Source organism: Heterodontus francisci, chromosome 4 (genome assembly GCF_036365525.1).
Source record: "Heterodontus francisci isolate sHetFra1 chromosome 4, sHetFra1.hap1, whole genome shotgun sequence".
Taxonomy (NCBI): Eukaryota; Metazoa; Chordata; class Chondrichthyes; order Heterodontiformes; family Heterodontidae; genus Heterodontus; species Heterodontus francisci.
In genome coordinates, this window is record NC_090374.1 from 14,837,090 (window position 1) to 14,860,617 (window position 23,528).

Here is a 23,528-nt window from a genome sequence, read left to right on the forward strand (position 1 = left end):
GAATAGCACAGAGAGTTCTGTCAGAAGCTGAGGAGACAGGAGTCCCAGAAGGCTGTTATATGGCAAACGGGGTTTTGAGGAGGAAATGGAGACCGCCTCATAGGCCTGCAGACAAAGGCTGGACAGTTGTTGAACAGATAGTAGTACGACCTAAATATCGCCAAGGATTATTAAGGTTAGCACACGACATTCCTTTTGCAGGACATAGGGGAATTTGAAAGACCAAATCACACATAAGCCTGGTCAGGTTTTACAAAGGATGTGAGACAATTTTGTAGGACATGCCATACCTGTCAAATGGTGGGAAAACCACAACCTACCATAAAACCAGCACCGCTAGTTCCCACATCAGTGATTGAGGAACCATTTAGCAGCGTGTTAGTAGATTGTGTAGGAACCTTGCCAAAAACAAAAGCAGGGCATCAATACATACTTAATATCATGGATATGGTAACAGTGGGAATGTGAGTTGTGAGGGGATGCAAAGAAGCATCAAGGGGATTACTCTCAATCATCAGTAAAGTGATGGAAGGTGTCATCAACAGTGCCATCAAGCGGCACTTGCTTAGCAATAAGCTGCTCAGTGACGCTCAGTTTGGGTTCTGCCACAGCGACTCAGCTCCTGACCTCATTACAGCCTTGGTTCAAACGTGGACAAAAGAGCTGAACTCAAGGTGTGAGGTGAGAGTGACTGCCCTTGACATTAAGACAGCATTTGACCGAGTATGGCATCAAGGAGCCCAAGCAAAACTGAGGTCAATGGGAATCAGGGGGAAAGTCCTCTGCTGGTTGGAGTCATAACTAGCGCAAGGTAAGATGGTTGTGGTTGTTGGAGGTCAATGACCTGAGCTCCAGGACATCACTGCAGGAGTTCCTCAGGGTAGTGTCCTCGGCCCAACCATCATCAGCTGCTTCATCAATGACCTTCCTTCAATCATAAGGTCAGAATTGGGGATGTTCGCTGATGATTGCACAATGTTCAGTAGCATTTGTGACTCATCAGATACTGAAGCAGTCTGTGTGGAAATGCAGCAAGACCTGGACAATATCCAGGCTTGGGCTGATAAGTGGCAAGTAACATTTGCGCCACTCAAGTGCCAGGCAACGACCATCTCCAACAAGAGAGAATCTAACCATCTCCCCTTGACATTCAATGGCATTACCATCGTTGAATCCCCCACTATCAACATCCTAGGGCTACCATTGACCAGAAACTGAACTGGAGTAGCCATATAAATACTGTGGCTACAAGAGCAGGTCAGAGGTAGGGAATTCTGAGGCGAGTAACTCACCTCCTGACTCCCCAAAGCCTGTCCACAATCTACAAGGCACAAGTCAGGAGTGTGATGGGATACTCTCCACTTGTCTGGATGGGTGCAGCTCCAACAACACTCAAGAAGTTCGACAACAGGACAAAGCAGCCCACTTGATTGGCACCCCATCTACAAACATTCACTCCCTCCACCACCGACGCACAGTGGCAGCTGTGTGTACCATCTACAAGATGCACTGCAGCAACGCACCAAGGCTCCTTAGACAGCACCTTCCAAACCCGTGAGTTCTACCAACTAGAAGGACAAGGGCAGCAAATGCATGGGAACACCACCACCTGCAAGTTCGCTTCCAAGTCACACACCATCCTGACTTGGAACTATGTCGCCGTTCCTTCACTGTCGTTGGGTCAAAATCCTGGAACTCCCTTCCTAACAGCACTGTGGGTGTACCTAGCCCACATGGACTGCAGCGGTTCAAGAAGGCAGCTCACCACCACCTTCTCAAGGGCAATTAGGGATGGGCAATAAATGCTGGCCTGGCCAGTGACGCCCACATCCCATGAATGAATTAAAGAAAAGACAGGCCAAGTGAGTTGGCAGGAACATGGCAGATGGAATATAACGTGGAAAAATGTGGGCCGGAATTTGAGGTTGGGTGGGAGGCTCCACCCACCATCCATAACGTCAGGGGCAAGCCCGCCTTCGCCAGGCCTGGGAGCAACACCAAGATCATATGTCCCCCAGGCCCTAAGTTGGCCTTAGGTGGGACTTCTGCCAATCAGTGGGCCAGCAGCTCTCAGTACCAGCAGCGCTACTGCTGGAACTCCACCAAGATTCGGCAGCAAGAGGGACGCCGGTCCCGGATAAAGGTTTGTGAGGCTTCACCAGGGACAATTGTCTTGGCCGTTTCACGCCGCCACTGCCCCTGGTAAATTTGTAGTGGAGTCGGCAAGGCGTCGGGAATGGCACAGCGTGCCTCCCACTCAATTTTACAACTCCCCCCCACCCATGCCACTAGCCCACTCCTGTAGGAGGTGTAAAATTCCAGCTGTGAAGTTATTCACTTTGCTGGGAAGAACAGAAATGCAGAGTATTTCTTAAATGGTGAGAGATTGGGAAGTGTTGATGTCCAAAGGGACCTGGGTGTCCTTGTTCATAAGTCACTGAAAGCTAACCTGCAGGTGCAGCAAGCAATTAGGAAGGCAAATGCTATGTTGGACTTTATTGTAAGAGGATGTGAGTAGAGGAGTAAAGGAGTCTTGCTGCAATTGTGTAGAGCCTTGGTGAGACTGCACCTGGAGTATTGTGTATAGTTTTGGTCTCCTTACCTAAGGAAGGATATACTTTCCATACAGGGAGTGTAATAGCGGTTTGCCAGACTGATCCTTGGGATGGTCGGATTGAGGAGACTGGGCCTATATTCTCTAGAATTTAGAAGAATGAGTGGTGATCTCACTGAAGCATACAAAATTCTTACAGGGCTCGACAGGGTTCTTGCAGGTAAGATGTTTCCCCTGGCTTGAGGCGTCTAGAACCAGGGGACACAGACTCAGAATAAGAGATAGGCCATTTAGGACTGAGATGAGAAGGAATTTCTTCATGCAGAGTCTGGTGTATCTGTTGAATTCTCTACCACAGAGGGCTATTGAGGCTCAGTCATTGAGTATGTCCAAGGAAAAGACTGATAGATTTCTAGACATTAAAGATGTCAAGGGATATGGGGATAGTGCAGGAAAAGGGTGTTGAAGTGGAAGATCAGCCATGATCAAGTTGATTAGTGGAACAGGCTCAAGGGGCTGAATGGCCGACTCCTGCTCCTAGTTCTTATGATCCTATGTTTCCAAGTTCCTATGTTCTTTCTGTATTTGTTCTTTCTCTTTGGCCTCATTTGGCTGGTTTAAGACCACTGGGGCTGCTATCACTTTACCTCCAGCCAAATCATCGCCGAGCTGCAAATCTATTCCGGCCACAGGCAGACAATGAATAATCCCTATTGTAACTGGTCCAGATACTAGTGTAGGTGGATCCAATACAAGAGCACTGACATGTATCCATCTTCAGTGCCTCTTACCAGAACCTTTGCCTTGATTGAGCTGTCTGGTGGAACGGTCATCCTTTTACCCAGCATTAAGGAGTGAGTGGCCAATGAATCTCAGAGCAGAACAATGGATTTTCCTGTCTCATTAGAGGGATATGGGACACCTTTCCCTTTCAAACAAAATCCTGATAACCTTCAGGAATCTTTTCTACTTCTGCTACATCTGGGACAGTATTCTTTGAGGAGTGTATTACAGTGGTTCGGGTCACAGGCTTGTCTGCCTTGTTGCCTACTTGGGCTCCTTTTCCAACTCAGCTCTGTGAACTCCTACAAAATTTACTGTCTCCCCTTTAAATTCCAGCTTTCACATGCCACGTTTTACTGCAATGGAAACACACAGGTCTGTGGAAAACATTCCTGCCCTTTGCACTTTATTTCCTTACTGGTGCAGGTCTTCTTGCATTCTCACTTTTGGTTCCCTTTTCACCAGCACCCCATCTTTTATTATTATTAATCCACTTTCTGTCCTTCCCAGAACTCTTGCGATTATTATAGATGGGTTTTCCATGAAAAAGGATTTTTGAGTAAGCACATAATCATCTGCCATTTCAGCAGCTTCTCTTACCCTTGTAATTCTTTGCTCCTCCATATGAGTCTTTATGTTGAGGGGGATGCTATTTTTAAATCCTTCTCGTAAAATTATTTCTCTCAAATTTCCATTTGAGATTCTAACTTGAGAGATCGGATCCTGTGAACGAAAGCCATGAGTTTAATTCTTTCAAATTCAATAAAGGTTTGGGCAGGTTTTTTCCTAGCATTTCAAACCTGCGGCTGATAGGCACGTATGCATTTAAGATCGCAGTTTTAGTCTGTTCTTAATCAGAGGAGCTTTCTTCTGATAACATGGAATGAACTTCACAAGCTCTACCCACCAATTCATCTTGTACGAGGAGGGTCCAATATTCTTTTGGCCATCCTAGTCTGTATCTATTTTTTCAAAGAAGATAAAATGGAGCTCGACCTCTTCCTTATTACATTTTGGCACAAATTGTGAGTATCTTAAAACAGCAAAGTTACTTTGCGAATTGTGGATCTAGTTTGAGTGGCTGGTTGCATTCTCACCTTGTACTTGCAGCCTTTCTAACTCAAACTTTCTCACCGCTTCCTGCCTTTCCTTTTGAAGTTGAAACTCTTCTTCCTCTTTTTCCTTTTGAAGTTGAAACCCTTTCCTCTTTTCTCAAGTGCAACTCCTCCCTCTCTTTCTGAATTCTAGCTAGGGCCCTGTTTTCAGTATCAGATCCCATGGTTGCTTCTCCTGGTTCTGGGTTAAAATTAAAATGGCTCACTAGATTCTTCAACATTTTAGGTTTCTTTGTTTTTTGTTTGAAAGTGACTCCCACCTGGGCAGCTCAGGTTGTTACGACCAGGCGAGGAAGGGATCTCAGGCTCCTCTTTCGCCTCTTCTCTGGGTTGACCACAACAGGGTTTATCTTTTTTTAACACAGTGATTTAACTGACCACCTCAGTGAACAATTGCTCCAGTTTTCCTAATATAATTGCAAATGAACCAACAAGACAGGTATTTTTGAGTGTAAACAAGAAAGATGTAAGTTTATTAACCTTATCACTCTAAACCGGTTAATATTACTAAAATACACTGCGCCTCCATGCCCATATTCACACAAGAGCCACACACACACACACACACACAAATAAATTACAGAGGGAAAAGCAAATTTTGGGAGGTTGGAGTAGAATCCTTAATAAATGCAGTTTAAATACTGAATCTCAGTCCCAGAGTCTTTAGTTGAAATTGTAGTCCTGAAGTCTTCGCTGGGCCATATGCACGGGTCGGGCTGGCTTCTCAGGTTCTGGAAGGCAGGAGAGGGACTTTATCCTTGTCCCCTGGTTGCTGACTGTAAGGATCTGTAAACTTGTCTTCCACCAGCGTCAGCTTGAGGCTTCTCAGGATCTGTACTGGAGAGAGAGAGAGAGAGATGCTGTTCCCTAGCTAGATCCCAGTTACTGTCTGGCTTCTGAGTCACCACTCACAAATCTCCTGAGTGGGCCAAGCAGTCATGTGATGTGACCACCTCTTTGTGTTTGAATCAGCATCTTCCGGAATGATCTTTGAAATTTTCCCCCGAGCTGTTCAGACATACTTGATAGTGGGAGGTTTGGCTCTTTCAATGTCAATGGATGTCGATGGCTTTTGACGACCCCCATTGATAAGGTTATCCCAGATAAATGAATCGGAGAGCATCCCATTGACCTGGCTCGACTGAGTAATCACATCTGTCTCCGGCCTGATTCTTTGGTGTTTTCATATGCAAATTGTGCGTGGCCAGCTTGGCTGCCAGCTGTTGCGTTTTCAAAAGTTATTTGTAACAATGTCCAGTACAAGTCTCAGGCAAAGTTCCATATGATGAAATTAATATTTCCATTTGGCATGTGGGGCTTCCGTCACACCTCTGGACCATGCCGAATGAAATGTGACAATGGATGCATTTCATTATAGGAGTTAAAAAAAAGAGAAAACACTGGAAAACACACATGCATTTTTTCATTCACTCTCATCCACTCTGTCATCCACTCAGAAATCTTAATATTGTTGCAGCTTGTCCTTTTTTCCTCTGAAGCAGCAGTGTTGATTTCACAGAATCACAGAATCGTTACAGTGCAGAAGGAGGCCATTGTCTCCGCACTGGCTCTCTGAAAGAGCAATTTCCTCAGTTCCATTCCCCTGCCTTCTCTCCATAACCTTGCACATTCTTCCTTTTCATATAACTGTCTAATTCCCTTTTGAATGCTTCAATTGAACCTGCCTCCACCACATTCTCAGGCAGTGCATTCCAGACCTTAACCACTTGCTGCAGGAAAAAGTTTTTCCTCATGTCACTTTTGCTTCTCTTACCAAATACTTTAAATCTGTGCCTTCTCATTCTCAATCCTTTCATGAGTGGGAACAGTTTTTCTCTAGCTACTCTTTCCAGACCCTTCATGATTATGAATACCTCTATCAAATCACCTCTCAGCCTTCTCTTCTCCAAGGAAAACAGTCCTAACTTCTCCAATCTATCTTCATAACTGAAATTCCTCATCCCTGGAACCATTCTGGTGAATCTTTTCTGTACTCTCTCCAATGCCCTCACATCTTTCCTCAAGTGCGGTGCCCAGAATTCAACGCAATACTCCAGCTGAGGACAATCTAGTGTCTTATACAAGTTCAACAAAACTTCCTTGCTCTTGTACTCTATGCCCTTATTAATAAAGCCCCAGACTCTCAACCTGCCACCTTCAATGACTTATGCACGTATATACCTAGGTCCCTCTGCTCTTGCACCCCCTTTAGAATTGTACCCTTTATTCTATATTGCCTCTCCATGTTCTTCCTACCAAAATGAATCACTTCACATTTCTCAGCATTGAACTTCATCTGCCACCTGTCTTCCCCTGCCACCAACTTATCTATGTCCTTTTGTAGTTCTACACTATCCTCCTCACAGTTCACAATGTTTTGTATCATCTGCAAACTTTGAAATTGTGCCCTGTACACCAAGGTCTAGGTCATTAATATACATCAGGAAAAGCAAGGGTCCCAACACTGATCCCTGGGGAACTCCACTACAAACATTCCTGCAGTCCGAAAAACATCCATTAACCACTGCTCTTTGTTTCCTGTTACTCAGCCAATTCCGTATCCATGTTGTTACTGTCCTGCTTATTCCATGAGCTACAGGTTTGTTCACAAGTCTGTTATGTGGCACTGTATCAAACGCATTTTGAAAGTCCATGTACACTACATCAACAGCATTGCCCTCATCAACCCTCTCTGTTACCTCCTCAAAAAACTCGAGCAAATTAGTTAAACATGATTTTCCATTAAGAAATCCATGCTGGTTTTCCTTAATTAACTCGTATTTGTCCATGTGACTATTGATTTTGTCCCAAATTATTTTTCCTAGAAGTTTTCCCACCGCTGAAGTCAAACTGGCTGGCCTGTAGTTGCTGGGCTTATCTTTACACCCTTTTTTGAACAAGGGAGTAATGTTTGCAATTCTCCAGACCTCTGGCACCACTCTCGAGTATAAGGAAGACTGAAAAATTATGGCCAGTGCCTCTGCGATTTCCACTGTCACTTCCCTCAATATCCTTGGATGCATCTCATCTGGTCCTGGTGCTTTATCCTCTTTAAGTACAGACAGCCTATCTAATACTTCCTCATTGTCAATTTTAAACCCTCTAGTATCTGACTTGCCTCCTCTTTCAACAATGCTTAGGTTGCATCTTCTTCCTTGGTAATGACAGATGCAAATTTAATACCTCAGCTATGCCCTTTAACTCCATGTGTAAATCCCCTTTCTGGTCCCTAATAGTCCCCACTCCTCCTTTTACCACCCTTTTACTATTTATATTCCTATAGAAAACTTTGGGATTCCCTTTAATGCTAGTTGCCAGTCTCTTTTCATGCTCTCTCTTTGCTTCTCTTATTTGATTTTTCACTTCCCCTCTGGACATTTTATATTTAGCCTGGTTCTCAATAGTATTTTCTACCTGGCATCTGTCACAAGCACACTTTTTCTTCTTTATATTAATCTTTACCTCTTTTGTCATCCAGGGAGCTCTGGATTTGTTTGCCCTACTTTTCCCCATTGTCATCGACCGGTTTTCCTCCCAGCTTTTAACTCTAATTTATTCGCCCAACTCCATTCTTCTCCCATTGAAGTTGATTATTCTTACTCTGGATTGCTGTTTGTCCTTTTCCATAGTCAGCCTAAACCTTATGATCCAATGATCACTATCCCCTAAATGCTCTCCTACTGATACTTGATCCAATCGGCCCACCTCATTCCCAAGAACCAGGTCTAGCAGTGCCTCCTTTCTTGTTGGACTAGCAACATACTGTTGTAAAACATTTTCGTGAACACACTCTAGGAACTCTTGCCCGTCACTGACCTTTACACTCCTATTATCCCAGTCTATGTTTGGATAATTAAAGACCCCCATTATAACTACCCGATAATTTTTGCAGCTCACTGGAATTTTCTTGCAAATTTGTTCCTCCACGTCCTTCCCACTAGCTGGTGGCCTGTAGATAACACTGAGCAATGTAACTGTATCTTTTTTCTTCCTTAGCTCTAGCCAAATTGATTTTGTCCTCGACCCCTCTGGGACATCCTTTTTCTCCAGCACTGCAACAGTTTCCTTCAACAATACCGCCACTCCTCCCCCTTTTTCCCTTTCTTACCTTTCCTGAACACCTTGTATCCAGGAATATTCAACACCCAGTCCAGCCCTTCTTTGAGCCTGGTCTCTGTTCAAGCCTCAACATCACATTTCCACAAGGCAATCTGCACCTGTACCTCACTGGTCTTATTACCCACAGTCCATGCATTCACATACATGCACATTAACCCTGATTCAAACTTTATTACTTTCTCCCTTACGCTGACCCCACCTAATAATTTACTATTCCCGACTCCGAGTCGTGGATAGTGATGAGGATTGTCAGAGGATACAGCAGGATAGAGATCGGTTGGAGACTTGGGCGGAGAAATGGCAGATGGAGTTTAATCCGGACAAATGTGAGGTAATGCATTTTGGAAGATCTGATACAGGTGGGAAGTATACAGTAAATGGCAGAACCCTCAGGAGTATTGACAGGCAGAGAGATCTGGGCGTACAGGTCCACAGATCACTGAAAGTAGCAACGCAGGTGGATAAGGTAATCAAGAAGGCATACGGCATGCTTGCTTTCATCGGTCGGGGCATAGAGTATAAAAATTGGCAAGTCATGCTGCAGCTGTACAGAACCTTAGTTAGGCCACACTAGGAATATTGCGTACAATTCTGGTCACCACACTACCAGAAGGAAGTGGAGGCTTTGGAGATGGTACAGAAGAGGTTTACCAGGATGTTGCCTGGTCTGGAGGGCATTAGCTATGAGGAGAGGCTGGATAAACACGGATTGTTTTCACTGGAATGACGGAGGTGGAGGGGCGACATGATAGAGGTTTACAAAGTTATGAGTGGCATGGACAGAGTGGACAGTCAGAAGCTTTTTCCCAGGGTGGAAGAGTCAGTTACTAGGGGACATAGGTTTAAGGTGCGAGGTGCAAAGTTTAGAGGGAATGTGCGAGGCAAGTTCTTTACACAGAGGGTGGTGAGTGCCTGGAACTTGCTGCCAGGGGAGGTGGTGGAAGCAGATACGATAGCGACGTTTAAGAGGCGTCTTGACAAATACATAAATAGGATGGGAATAGAGGGATACGGTCCCCGGAAGAGCAGAAGGTTTTAGTTTAGGCAGGCATCAAGATCAGCGCAGGCTTGGAGGGCCGAATGGCCTGTTCCTGTGCTGTACTGTTCTTTGTTTTTTGTACTCTTGTTCTATCTATCTCCCCCAGTATTCTGTGCTCCTTGGTTTTCCTCTCTGATACTTGCTCCTGGTTCACACACCCCTGACAAGTTACCAGTTTTGCTTCCCTGCAATCTGAGCTCCCTCTCAGGTTCCCACCCCCTGACAATTTAGTTTAAACCTTCCCCCAACAGCACTGGCAAATCTCCCTGCAAGGATATTCGTCCGTCTTGCTCAGATGCAACCCGTCCATCTTGTACAGGTCCCACCTGCCCCAGAACAGGTCCCAATGCCTCAGAAATCTGATGCGTTCCCTTCTACACCAGTTCTTCAGCCACATGTTCAATTGCTCAATTCTACTATTCCTCTGCTCACTTGCATATGGGACTGGGAGTAATCCTGAGATTACTGCTTTTGAGGTCCTGCTTTTTAGTCTCCTTCCTAGCTCCCTAAAATCTGCTTTCAGGACCTCATCCCCCTTCTTAACTATGTCATTGGTACCAATGTGGACCACGGCCTCTGGCTGTTCACCCTCCCCCAGAAGAATGTCCTGCAGCCGCTCCGTGACATCCTTGACCCTAACACCAGGGGAGGCAACACACCACCCTGGAGTCATGTTTACTGCCATAGAAACGCCTCTCTGTTCCCCTAACTAATGAATCCCCTATCACTACTGCTCTTCCACTCTTCGTCCCCCCATTCTGTGCAGCTGAGCCACCTGTGATGCCACAAACTTGGATCTGACTGCCACTCCTCTGAGGAATCATCACCCTCACTAGTATCCAAAATGGAAAACCGATTAGCGAGTGAGATCATATCAGGGGACTCCTGCACTACCTGCCTGGTTCTCTTAGATTGCCTGGCGGTCACTCATTCTTTGGGGTATGGGGTTACTCTCCCTTTGGACACAATATCCTGATAACATTCAGGGATCTCGTTACATTTTCCTGTACCCAGAGCAGACTGTTTCCTGGGACTTACTGCTGTTGCAATTAAAGCCACAGCCTGCTCTGCTGTGCTTTCCATCAGGGTCCCTTTTCCAGCACTGGGCAGGTGTGCCCTGATTAACCTTATAGGCTTTCCCCTAAGCTGCAACTGGACTCGCTCTGTGCACTTTTTGTTCCTCCACATGGGTCTTTATAGAAAGAGGGAGAGAGTTTTTCAATTCCTCAAGTAGAATCAACTCTCTGAGGTTTTCATACGTGGGCTGCACTTTAAGGGCCCTTAACCACTGGCCAAAAAACAGCTCCTTACTGCTTTCAAACTCGAGGTAAGTTTGATCAGCTTGTTACCGGAGGGTTCGGAATTTCTGGCAGTACGCTTCTGGTACTAGCTCATATGCCCCAATGATAGCATTTTTAGTCAATTCATAATTTAATGAACCAGCAACAGTGAATAAACCTTTTCCTGTTAGCTTGCTTTGTCGCTGGAGGATCCAGCTCTTGGCCGGCCATTTCAACTGTCTCGCAAGCTTTTCAAAAGTTACAAAAATGCTTCCACATCCCCCTCATTGAAACTTGGGATCAATTGGGAGAACTTTATGAGCTCAGCACATGGTCCTGAGTTAAGTGCAGTCTCCATATTGGCCATGCTTTCACTGGCCCCACACTGCCCCACCCCACCCCACCCCCAGCTAATTCAAGCCGCCGTAACTCCCTATCTTGCTGCTCCTTCTGGAAAATTCTCTCTCTTTCTTCCTGTCTTCCAATTCATGTTTCCTTTGTTCGAATTGTGTCCTAGCTAACATTACCTTGTCTGAGTCTGACTCCAACCCTGTCTCCGAATCTTCAGGTTCGAGTGAAAAATGGTTGGCCACAAGTCTTAGGATGTCGGATTTCTTACCTCTTGCACGGAAAGTAATCCCAAACTGCCCAGCCACATTTTTCAACTTTTCCACTTATAGGGCCTTTATCTTATCCCAAGTTACTTCATCCTGGCTTGGGAAAGTACTGGCCTCGGATGCGGAGATGTTAGTATTCTAGCAACACAAACCACAAGAAAACCTGTATTGATTTTTTTTTTGTTGGGATCAATTTGGTTTCTCACTTCCAATTTCTCGTTTGTCTGTGTACAATGCCAGACTAGAGCCCCCAAATTTCTGTTACGACCAGGTGAGGAAGGGGTCTCAGACTCCCCTTTTGCCCCTTCTCTGGGTTGACCACAGCAGGGTTTATCTTTTTTAACAGAGATTTAACTTACCACCTCAGTGAGCGCTTACTCCTGTTCCTCTAATATATTTGCAAATGAACCAATCAGACAGGTTTTCTTTCTTGAGTTTAAACAAGAAAGATGTAAGTTTATTAACCTTATCACTCTAAACCGGTTAAAATTACTAAAATACGCTATGCATCCATACCCACATTCACACAAGAGCCACACGCACGCACGCACGCACGCACGCAAACACACACACACATACACACACACATACACACACATACACATACACACACACACATACACATACACACACACACACATACATATACACACACACACACACACACACACACATACACACACACACACAAATAGATTACAGAGGGAAAAGCAGAGTTGGGAGGTTGGAATCGAGTCCTTTATAAATGGAATGTAAATACTGAGTCTCAGTCCCAGAGTTTTTAGTTGAAATTGCAGTCCTGAAGATCTCGCTGGGCCATGTGCACGGGTCAGGCTGGTTACTCAGGTTCTGGAAGGCAGGAGAGAGACTTTATCCTTGTCCCCCGGTTGCTGACTGTAAGGATCTGTAGACTTGTCTTCCACCAGACGCAGATTGAGGCTTCTCAGGATCTCTACTAGAGAGAGAGAGAGAGACAGAGATGCTGTTCCCTTGCTGGATCCCAGTGACTGTCTGACTTCTGAGTCACCAATCACAAATCTCTTGAGTGGGCCAAGCAGTCATGTGATGTGACCACCACTTTATGTCTGAATCAGCATCTTCCGGAATGATCTTTGAAATTCAGGGCTCTCCTCCTAGCTGTTCAGACATACTTGGCAGGGGAGATTTGACTCTTTCAATGTCAATGGGTGTCGATGGCTTTTGATGACCCCTCATTGATAAGGTCATCCCAGATAAGTGAATCAGAGAGCACCCCATTGTTCTGACTAGGCTGAGTAATCATATCTGTCTCCAGACTGATTCTTTGGTATTTCATATGCAAATTGTGCTTGGCCATCTGGGCTGCTAGCTGTTCAGTTTTTAAAAGTTATTTGTAACAATGTCCAGTACAAGTCTCAGGCCAAGTTCCATGCGATAAAACTAATATTTCCATTTGGCATGTGGGATTTCCATCACAGGGTTTTCAAATCTTCAATACTTAATCAATTTAACTTATCATGTGACATGTCTCCCTGCTCTTCTGCATGAAATGCGTCCTTTTGTTTCTCGCACCCGAGAAAAGAAATGAATGATATGAGAAAACCTGTTTGTTCAATTTTCACAGTTTTAGAGATCCATTTTCCTCCCATTTCCAAATATTTTATTTAAGCAGTTCAGAATCCCAGCTTTGAGCCCCCATTTTGGTATGGACAGGTGGTAACTTGTGTGGGTGGCTTCCAATTTTCACCTCCCAACTGATTGCGATTGTGTTTTGTTAAAAATGGTGCATTTTTAGGGCCAAATAAACTGACAAACGATAGTTTTCTTGTAGGTTAAAAAAACACCTATTTTCTTTGGAACAATTCCTGAAATGGTCGCAACCTTCACCCACTCGCACATTCACACATACACAAGAATAGATAGAGAGAAAAAGGTCGGATGCATTTAAAGTCCAAGGTAATATAAAACTTTGTGGATTACAGAATGCTGTTGAATCATCTGGGGAGAAAAGTCTTCTTTTAAAGGTACAGGCCTGGTTGTCTGCTTGCTCTTTATTTATTTATTTAGAGATACAGCACTGAAACAGGCCCTTCGACCCACCGAGTCTGTGCTGACCGACAACCACCCATTTTATACTAATCCTACATTATCCCCATATTCCCTACCACATCCCCACCATTCTCCTACCACCTACCTACACTAGGGGCAATTTACCTATCAACCTGCAAGTCTTTGGCTGCGAGAGGAAACCGGAGCACCCGGCGGAAACCCACAGGGAGAACTTGCAAACTCCGCACAGGCAGTTCCCAGAACTGAACCTGGGTCGCTGGAGCTGTGAGGCTGCGGTGCTAACCACTGCACCACCCTAAATGAACTTAATTCAATTAATTAATTAATTGAATTTAAATTCCACCAGCTGCCATGTTGGGATTTGAACCCATGTCCCCAGGACATTAGCCTGGACCTCTGGATTGCTAGTCCAGTGACATTACCACTACGCCACCATCTCTCCATTTTTTCTCTCCATCTTGCTGAGGTGTTGTACAGTTCTATTGGTTAAAACTCAGCCCAAGGTTGGTGGTGTGAATTTGGTTTACCTTCACAGATGGAGAGTCTTAAAGTCACTTTGTAATTTCTCTGCTGTAATGGTTGTTCAGTTCTTGCTCAGCAGGGTTCTGCTTAGCTGGATCTCTCTCTCAGCCTCTGGCTGGAAACTGGCTTTCGGTGGTCTTGTCTGGATCTTCCTCTCTCTCCAGAGGGCTACCAATTAAGGTCAAAATCCATCACATTTGACTTTCTGTTAGGTGGTGCATGGCCCTGTTCCCTGGTGTGAGCACACAATGGACCAGGATGTAGAAACCATGGCTATCTATTGACGTCTGAATGGGAATCATTCTGTTATAATGATGCTACTTAACTCATTCATTTTGGTTTGGGCTGTGAGTCAGTCTGTCTTCTGAACCTTTTGTTAGTTCATGCAGGTAGATAGGAGTCATCAATATGCAATGGGTTCTCCCAGAGCTATTTCAGATGAAGTTAACAAGTTTAACCCTCCACAGACGGAACTGTGTATTGTCAACACAAGAGGGGGTTCACGTGATCACTACTCCATATTGTCTGTGCAATAATTGTCCTTGTTCTTGTGGTTCAGTGTAAAAGTTGACTTTTTATTTTCATAATTCCTCCAATTCATTGTTTATTTCAACACAGCTCCTTCCAAGCATGTGAGGAGAGACTGAAGAAGCTGGCATTGTCCCCTTAGAGCAGAGAAGGTTGAGGGAGATTTAGTCGAGGGGTTTAAAAACATTGAGGAGTTTTGATAGCGTAAATCATGAGAAACTGTTTCCATTGGCAGGAGGGTGATATTTTCTTACAGAGTGAGTTCAGATGATCTGGAATGCAGTGACTGAAAGGCTGGTGGAAACAGATTCAATACCAACCATCAAAAGGGAATTGGATAAATACTTGAAGGGTAAATATTGCAGAACCATGGAGAAAGAGTAAAGGTGTGGGACGAATTAGATATCTCTCTCAAAGAACCAGCACAGGCATGATGGGGGAATGGCCTCCTGTGCTGTTTGATTTTATTTATAAAATAATGGATAGCTGGAAGTGAATTACAGCCTAGAATCTAATCGAGAGTTCTGGGGATTGAAAATCCTGTCCTGTTGCACTGACAGTGGGATATTGCTCATCAGACACAGCGCTCTCTGATGACCTCAGGATTTAATACAGGATCAGCTCATTTACATACGGAACAACAAATAATATAATGGAGGTGTTTTAGATGATGGAAGTATTTAACAATTTCCTCTGGTGGGGGAATTACAGAACAAGGGAGCATAACCTTAGATTTATAGTTAGGCTGTTCAAGGGTTATGTCAGTAAGAACTTCACACAAAGGGTGACGAGACATTTCCTGCGACACTTGCTGAGACATTTGTTAATAAGACCTGCCTGTTTGAAGTCTGTGCCATGAAATTTATTCATGTAGTGTTGCCTCTTGTGGTGCTCTGCAGGCTGCCCTTGCTTCCCGGAGACAGGCAGTCCCACAGGTCACTACCTGTGTGACCCCATGCCCCGTTCTTCATTGATATGTGCGCAAGCAGCAGCATCCCCTGCCAGGGCCTGAACACGTTGAATTGGCACCATCCTGAAGACAACTGGCTGATGTAACGTCAGGATTCCAAATTTGAACAGCCCAGATCCTGGTAACGCTGAATTGTCCACTCCTGAGCAAAGAAGCAAGATGGACTCTACAGCAGCTCCCCTGCTCTGCTTCAAGTAGTGCAGTGGGATCTTTTACATCCACCTGAGAGCAGACAGGGCCTCGAGTTAACGTCTCACCCGAAAGACAGGACCTCCAACAGTGTAGCACTGCCTGAGTACTGGACTGGAGTGATTTTGTGCTGAAGCCTCTGGAATGGGCATTGAACAGACAGCTTTCTGATTGCAAAGTGAGAGTGCTACACACTAAGCCACAGCTCTCACTATAAAGGGTTAGCATAACTTCCCTGCTTTTGTAATCTATGTCACTATTTATAAAGCCCAGGATCCCATATAATTTTTAAAGACCATTATCCACTTCTCCTGCCACTAAGACAGATTTTTATATAGAAATGCCCAAGTCTCTTGTCCGAGCTGGAAGTGAATTACAGCCTAGAATCTAATCGAGAGTTTTGGGGACTGAAAATCCTGTCCTGTTGCACTGACAGTGGGACATTGCTGTTCAGACACAGCGCTCTCTACAGCCTCTTTAAAATTGTATTTTTTGTTATATTGCCTCTCCTCATTCTTCCTTCCAAAATGCATTATTGCACACTTCTCGGAATTAAATTTCATCTGCCATGTGTCTACCCATTTTACCAGTCTGTTTATGTCCTCCTGAATTCTTTACCATTCCCCTCATTTCTTTGTTTCGTGTCATCTGCAAACTTTGAAATTATGCCTTGTATACCAAAGTCCAGGTTATTACTTCATCAAAGAACTCAATCAAGTTGTCAGAAATTATTTGCCTTTAACAGATCTGTGCTGGCTGACATTTGTTAACCCATATTTTTCTAAGTGACAACTAGTTTTGTCTTAGATTATTGTCTGGAATAGTTTCTCCCCCACCCCACAGCCCCCAATCTACCCACTGACATTAGGCTGACTGGCCTGTAGTTATTAGGTTTATCCCTCTCCTCCTTTTTGAACAGGGGTGTAACATTTACAACCTGCCAGCCCTCTGGCATCACTCCCATATTGAAAGAGGATTGGACGATTGTAGCCACAGCTTCTGCTATTTCCATCCTTATCCCTCAGGAATCTAGGATGCTTCCCACATCTGGTCTGGGTGACTTTTCTACTTTGGACACTGCTAACCTTTCAAGTACTTCCTCTTTATCTCGTTTCTCCGAGTCAATTTCTCTACTACCTCCTCCATTACTGTGACACCGGCAGCTTCCTCCTATTTTGGGGAGAAATGTTCATTCAGTACCTCAGCCATGCCCTCTGCCTCCACACCATTTATTTTCTGGTCCCTAATCACCAGAACCTTTCCTCTGACTATCCATCTACTATGTTTAGAAAGGACTTTAGTGTTCCAGATGTTTATGCTTGTTGGAGGCCAATCATCTCAGGCCCAGATGCAGGAGATCCTCAGAGTAGTGTACCAGGTCCAACCATCTTCAGCTGCTTCATCAATGACCTTCTCTCCATCATAAGCTCTGAAGTGGGGATGATCCCTGATGATTGTGCAATGTTCAGCACCTTTTGTGACTCCTCAGAATCTGAAGCAGTTCAAGCCTGCATGTAGCAAGACATGGACAACATTCAGGCTTGGGCTGATAAGTGGAAAGTAACATTCGCACCACAGAATTGCCAGGCAATGACCATCTCCAACAAGAGAGAATCTAACCATCAGCCCTTGACATTCTACAGCATTACCATCGTTGAATACTCCACCATCAACATCCTGGAGGGATTCAGAAGAAACTTAACTGGACCAGCCATATAAATACTATGGCTACAAGAATAGATCAGAGATTGAGGGTGACAGTGGTTCAGTGGTGCTGTCACTGATGTAATAATCTAGAAGCCCAGGCTAATTCCCCTGGGGCATGTGTTCAAATCCCACCATAGCAGCTGGTGGAATTTAATTTCAAATAATTGAAAAGAATCTCAAAATAATTGCCACTTTCAAGAATGGTGCCATAAAACTATTATCACTTGCCATTAACAAAAACATTTGGTTCACTAATGTCCTTGTCTGGCCTATAGGTGACTGCAAACCCACAGCAATGTGGTTGACTCTGAACTGCCCTCTGAAATAGCCCAGCAAGTCACTCAATTGTCTGGGGCAATTAGGGATGGGGAACAAATGCTGGCCTTGCCAGTGATGCCCACAGGAATTTAAAAAAAACTTTATGTTACCCACTTATATTTTCTCATACATTCTCTTTGTCTTCTTTCCTTTTTCAGGTCTCCCAAACACTTTCAGTACTGACTCTCTTGGTATAATGAATCAGACATTGATCATAAACCTTCTTTTCCTGTCCCATTTTAAACTCAATATCTTTAGTCATCCAAGAAGCTGTAGTATTGGATGTTCTTCCTTTCGCCATCCTAGGAATGTTTTTAGCCTGTACCTGAAATATCTCCTCATTAAAGGCCCCCATTGCTCACATTCTGTTTCACCTGTCTATCTTGGTTTTGAACCCATCAACTATAAACCATCTGAACCCCTCTGTTATATTCCAGCCTGTAACTCACTGTTATTTATCCATTATTTAATGTACAAACTACCCAAACCCCTCTGTTATATTCCAGCCTGTAACTCACTGTTATTTATCCATTATTCTATGTATAAACTACCCAAACCCCTCTGTTATATTCCAGCCTGTAACTCACTGTTATTTATCCATTATTCTATGTATAAACTACCCAAACCCCTCTGTTATATTCTAGCCTGTAACTCACTCGTGTCTGATGTCTGTGTATAAACCATCCCAATCTGACCATATGATGTTATATCTGCTGTCACTAGATCACAATCAGTATATTATCTCACAGTTTGATTTTGAAACAGTATTCTCTGTCCCTGTGCTGTTTTAATATTCTCGCTCTCTCTCTCTCTCCACAGAGGTTTCTGCTAATGGTTGGACAATGAGCGCTGCGGATGATGTGAGTGTTGAGGAAGGAGGGTCCGCTGTCTTGCCGTGTACTTTCACTCACCCACACACTGATCAGACGGTCACCGGCTCTGTGATATGGTACAAAGGCCGTTACAATGTTATTTTTAAGTGTATATATTCTGGTCCGGGCCATTCACAGAGTGAGCTGTGTGAGAATGTGATACAGCAGGACGGCGGGAATCGATTCAGATTCGTGGGGAACTTCAGTAACAAAGATGTCTCAATAATGATGGAGCGGCTGATCCGGGCGGACAGCGGTCCTTATCAGTGTCGTGTGGAGCTCACTGTTGGAAAATTTCAAACACAGAAACTAACGAGTCTGAGAGTGGAAGGTGAGGAACAATGTTCAGGGGCTGCAGCTGCCCCGATAGCTCAATGGCTAAAGGCTCCACCTGGTCTGGTCCTGAACCACATGGGTAAATAAACTCTCAGCAATCCCGGGCTTTGAAAGGGGAATATTGCCCGGGATTCCTGCTCCTGATCACTCTCCAGACACTCCTGCTGGAAGGTGTCTTATTGGACATTGAATAAGACAATGGGCCAGCATGTGATGCTCTCCACAGTCAAATAGTCCATTGCCACTCATTGACCAGGCTTGTGCTGTAAGGAAGGCCATCTGGGTGAGATCAGTAATAATATTTTAGGATAATGAGCTATTTCAGTTTGGACATTGGGTAAGTGCAGCATGTCCATCTCAGTCTCAGTGCTGTAGGCCTGCAGTGTCCAGCTCAAAGCTGATTGGACCTGTTCCACCACTTCATATATTCTCAGTGGAGAATTGGCGGGTGGATCACAGGGAGACGATGTCAATTGGGTCATTGCTGCTCAGCTCACACTTCAGGGCAGTACCGAGGGAGTGCTGCACTGGCTGAGGTGCCACTTTAACCTTCCTCCAGTGTTGCCCCTCAAATCGATTGAATCGTCTGGGCATTTCTGGGACCAATGGGAAATGATATTTAACCGAGACAAATGCAGTGTGATGCGGGTAGGTAGGATCAACACGGAATTCACTGAACATTTACAGGGAATAATACAGAAAGTGGCTGAGAGAGAAAAGGATTGAGACTGTTAATGTACACACATCACTCAAAATTCACAACCAATGCAGTGAAGCCATTGACAAAACAAACAGGGCATTGGGTTGTATTAACAAAACCATTCAGTACAAGTCAAACCACTTCCCACTTTCTGCTAGTCTGAGAAACGTCCCTGACCTCTTACCCTCTGTTTCCTGTTTTGTCACCATCTTTCAATCTGTTCTGCTACCCGGCCTCCTGAGCCCACAATCCCTGGGATCTCCACTGGCTGAGTACTACACTGGGCAATGCCTCTACCTACTGGACCACAGGGAGAGCTCAGAACTGAAATAAATTAAAGTTCTCATCAAGACCTGGATTTTGCTGCCTCACTGTGTGGTGGAGGGAGGTTCAATTGAAACATTTAAAAGGGAATTAGATTGAAATAAAGGAAGAATGTGCAGGGTTTTGGGGAGAAGGCGGGGGGAATAGCAGGAAGTGAATTGCTCTTTCGGTGAGCCGGTGCAGACATGTTGGGCTGAATGGTCTCCTTCTGCAGTGTAACAATTCTGTGATCTGTGAAGACACTGATCCATTCTAATGTCTGTCCTTTCCTCAGCTGCTAGTGGAAATGTCTCAGTGGTGACTGGGACCGAGGGAGCTTCAGTTACATTGCCCTGTATGTTCACACCCAGGGAGCGCCGCACCCTGTCCACTGTTACATGGATGAGGAAGGAGCCCTACCAACACATAGTCACATTTAGAAACCAATCAAATGGATCTTGGACAACTGCAAATGGTGGAAATCGGGACGAGCTCATCGGGAATCCAAAGGAGGGAAACGCCTCAACCAGGATAAACCAGCTGAGTGTGAATGACAATCACACTTACCTGTGTCTGGTGGAATACACATTACGGTCCAATTATCAACATCTGATCCAGACTGAGACACAGCTGCTGGTTGTACATGGTAAGAAACCATTCCCACATTCTCCAGTGTATAGGGGTTGTACAGTGAGGGTGAGCAGTGTAATATAAAACACTCATCAGCTGTGGCTCAGTGGTTATCATTCTCACCTCTGCGTCAGTCGGTTGTGGGTTCAAGACACTCCAATGCAATACTGATGGAATGTGACACTGTTTAAGGTACTGTGTATGAGAAGAGATATTAAAGTAAGGCCTTATCTGGAAGAGTATGGGAGTTGACCTAATGTCCTGGTCAATATTTATCTCTGAACCAACATCATCAAACCATAGTCTGATAATTATCTCATTGCTGTTTATGGGATCTTGCTGTGTGCAAATTATCTGCTGTGTATCCTGCATTAAAACAGTGACTACACTTCAAAAACAAAGTTCTGTCATTCACTGACTTCCTGGCTGACCTGCATCTTAACTCCATTTAATGAACTTGTTTCTGGAACCCTTCCTACCCTTGTCTAACAAAATCTATCAATCTCAGTGTTGAAATTTTCAATAGATTCCCAGCATCAATAGCTTTTCCAGGGAGAGTTTCAGATTTCCATTATCCTTTGTGTGAAGAAGTCCTTCCTGACATCACCCCAAACAGCCTAGCTCTAATTTGAAGGTTATGGCCCCTTGTTCTGGACTCTCCCACCAGAGGAAATAGTTTCTCTCTATCTGTCCGGTGCCAGGGATCGGGACATCGGCTCAGGGCTGGAGAGGAACTTGCAGTGGGAGGGGGAGGATCCAGTTGTCATCATCCCCATGGGTACCAACAACGTATTTATAGAACCAGGAAAAAGGTTCTGCAAAGCGAGTATGAGCAGCTAGAAGCTAAATTAAAAAGCAGGACCACAAAGGAAATAACCTCTGGGGTATTACCTGAGCCACGAGCATATTGGCGGAGGGTAAATAAGATTAGATAGTTAAATGCATCGCTCAAAGAGTGATGAGGGAGAACTGGGTTTTGATTTATGGGGCACTGGCACCTGTACTGGGGAATGTGGGAGCTGTACCGTTGGCACGGTCTTCATCTGAACCATGTTGGGACCAGTGTTCTGTCGAGTCATATAACTAGGGCAGTAGAGAGGGCTTTTACACTAAAAGGAAGGATGAATGAGAATGGACAGAGACTGCTTGAGTTGTGTACCTATCATAACCTCTGCATCACCAACTTGTTCTTTCACACTAAACCCTGTCACCAGGTTTCTTGGAGGCACCCAAGATCACGTCGTTGGCACCAGCTGGACCTCATCGTCACAAGGCGAGCCTCTCTAAACAGCGTTCAAATCACACGCAGCTTCCACAGTGCGGACTGCGACACCGACCACTCCCTGGTGTGCAGCAAAGTTAGACTCAAACCAAAAAAGCTGCATCACTCCAAGCAGTAGGGCCGCCCGCGCATCAACACGAGCAGAATTTCTTATCCACAGCTGTTACATAAGTTTCTAAATTCACTTGAAAAAGCCCTTCAAAACACTCCCTCAGGGGATGCAGAGACCAAGTGGGCCCACATCAGAGACACCATCTATGACTCAGCAATGACCACCTATGGCAAACGTGTGAAGCAGAATGCAGACTGGTTTCAATCTCACTTTGAAGAGCTGGAACCTGTCATAGCCGCTAAGTGCATTGCACTGCTGAACGACAAGAAAGCCCCCAGTGAGTTAACATCCGTAGCACTTAAAGCAGCCAGAAGCACTGCACAAAGAACAGTCAGGCGCTGCACAAATGACTACTGGCAACACCTATGCAGTCATATTCAGCTGGCCTCTGACACCGGAAACATCAGAGGAATGTTTGATGGCATTAAGAGAGCTTTTGGGCCAACCATCAAGAAGATCGCCCCCCCTCAAATCTAAATCAGGGGACACAATCACTGACCAAGGCAAGCAAATGGACCGCTGGGTTGAGCACTACCGAGAGCTGTACCTCCAGGGAAAATGTTGTCACTGAGACCATCCTCAATGCAGCCCAGTCTCTGCCAGTCATGGATGAGCTGGATGTACAGCCATCAAAATCGGAACTCAGTGATGCCATTGATCCTTTAGCCAACGGAAAAGCCCCTGGGAAGGACGGCATTACCCCTGAAATAATCAAGAGTGCCAAGACTGCTATACTTTCAGCACTGTACAAACTGCTTTGCCTGTGCTGGGATGAGGGAGCAGTACCACATGACATGCGCGATGCCAATATCATCAACCTCTGTAAGAACAAAGGTGACCGCGGTGAATGCAACAACTACTGTGAAATCTCCCTGCTCAGCATAGTGGGTAAAGTCTTCGCTCGAGTTGCTTTAAACAGGCTCCAGAAGCTGGCTGAGCGTGTCTACCCTGAGGCACAGTGTGGTTTTCGAGCAGAGAGATCCACCACTGACATGCTGTTCTCCCTTCGTCAGATACAGGAGAAATGCCGTGAACAACAGATGCCCCTCTACGTTGCTGTCATTGATCTCACCAAAGCCTTTGACCTCATCAGCAGACGTGGTCTCTTCAGACTACTAGAAAAGATCGGATGTCCACCAAAGCTACTAAATATCATCACCTCATTCCATGACAATATGAAAGGCACAATTCAGCATAGCGGCGCCTCATCAGACCCCTTTCCTATCCTGAGTGGCGTGAAACAGGGCTGTGTTCTCGCACCCACACTGTTTGAGATCTTCTTCTCCCTGCTGCTCTCTCATGTGTTCAAGTCTTCAGAAGAAGGAATTTTCCTCCACGCAAGATCAGATGGCAGGTTGTTCAACCTTGCCCGTCTAAGAGCGAAGACCAAAGTACAGAAAGTCCTCATCAGGGAACTCCTCTTTGCTGACGATGCTGCTTTAACATCTCACACGGAAGAGTGCCTGCAGAGTTTCATTGACAGGTTTGCGGCTGCCTGCAATG

The 23,528-nt window shown here is 45.0% G+C and overlaps 1 protein-coding gene across 1 annotated transcript in view; it reads left to right on the top strand.

Annotated features, from left to right (window-relative positions):
- LOC137368779 (sialic acid-binding Ig-like lectin 15) overlaps window positions 1–23,528 on the top strand; it is a 54,587-nt gene that overhangs the window by 12,642 nt on the left and 18,417 nt on the right. Inside the window, exons 2-3 of the mRNA XM_068028982.1 lie at window positions 18,610–18,993; window positions 20,297–20,647. Coding sequence (XP_067885083.1) covers window positions 18,610–18,993; window positions 20,297–20,647 — 735 coding nt within the window. The remainder of the gene's footprint in view (window positions 1–18,609; window positions 18,994–20,296; window positions 20,648–23,528) is intronic.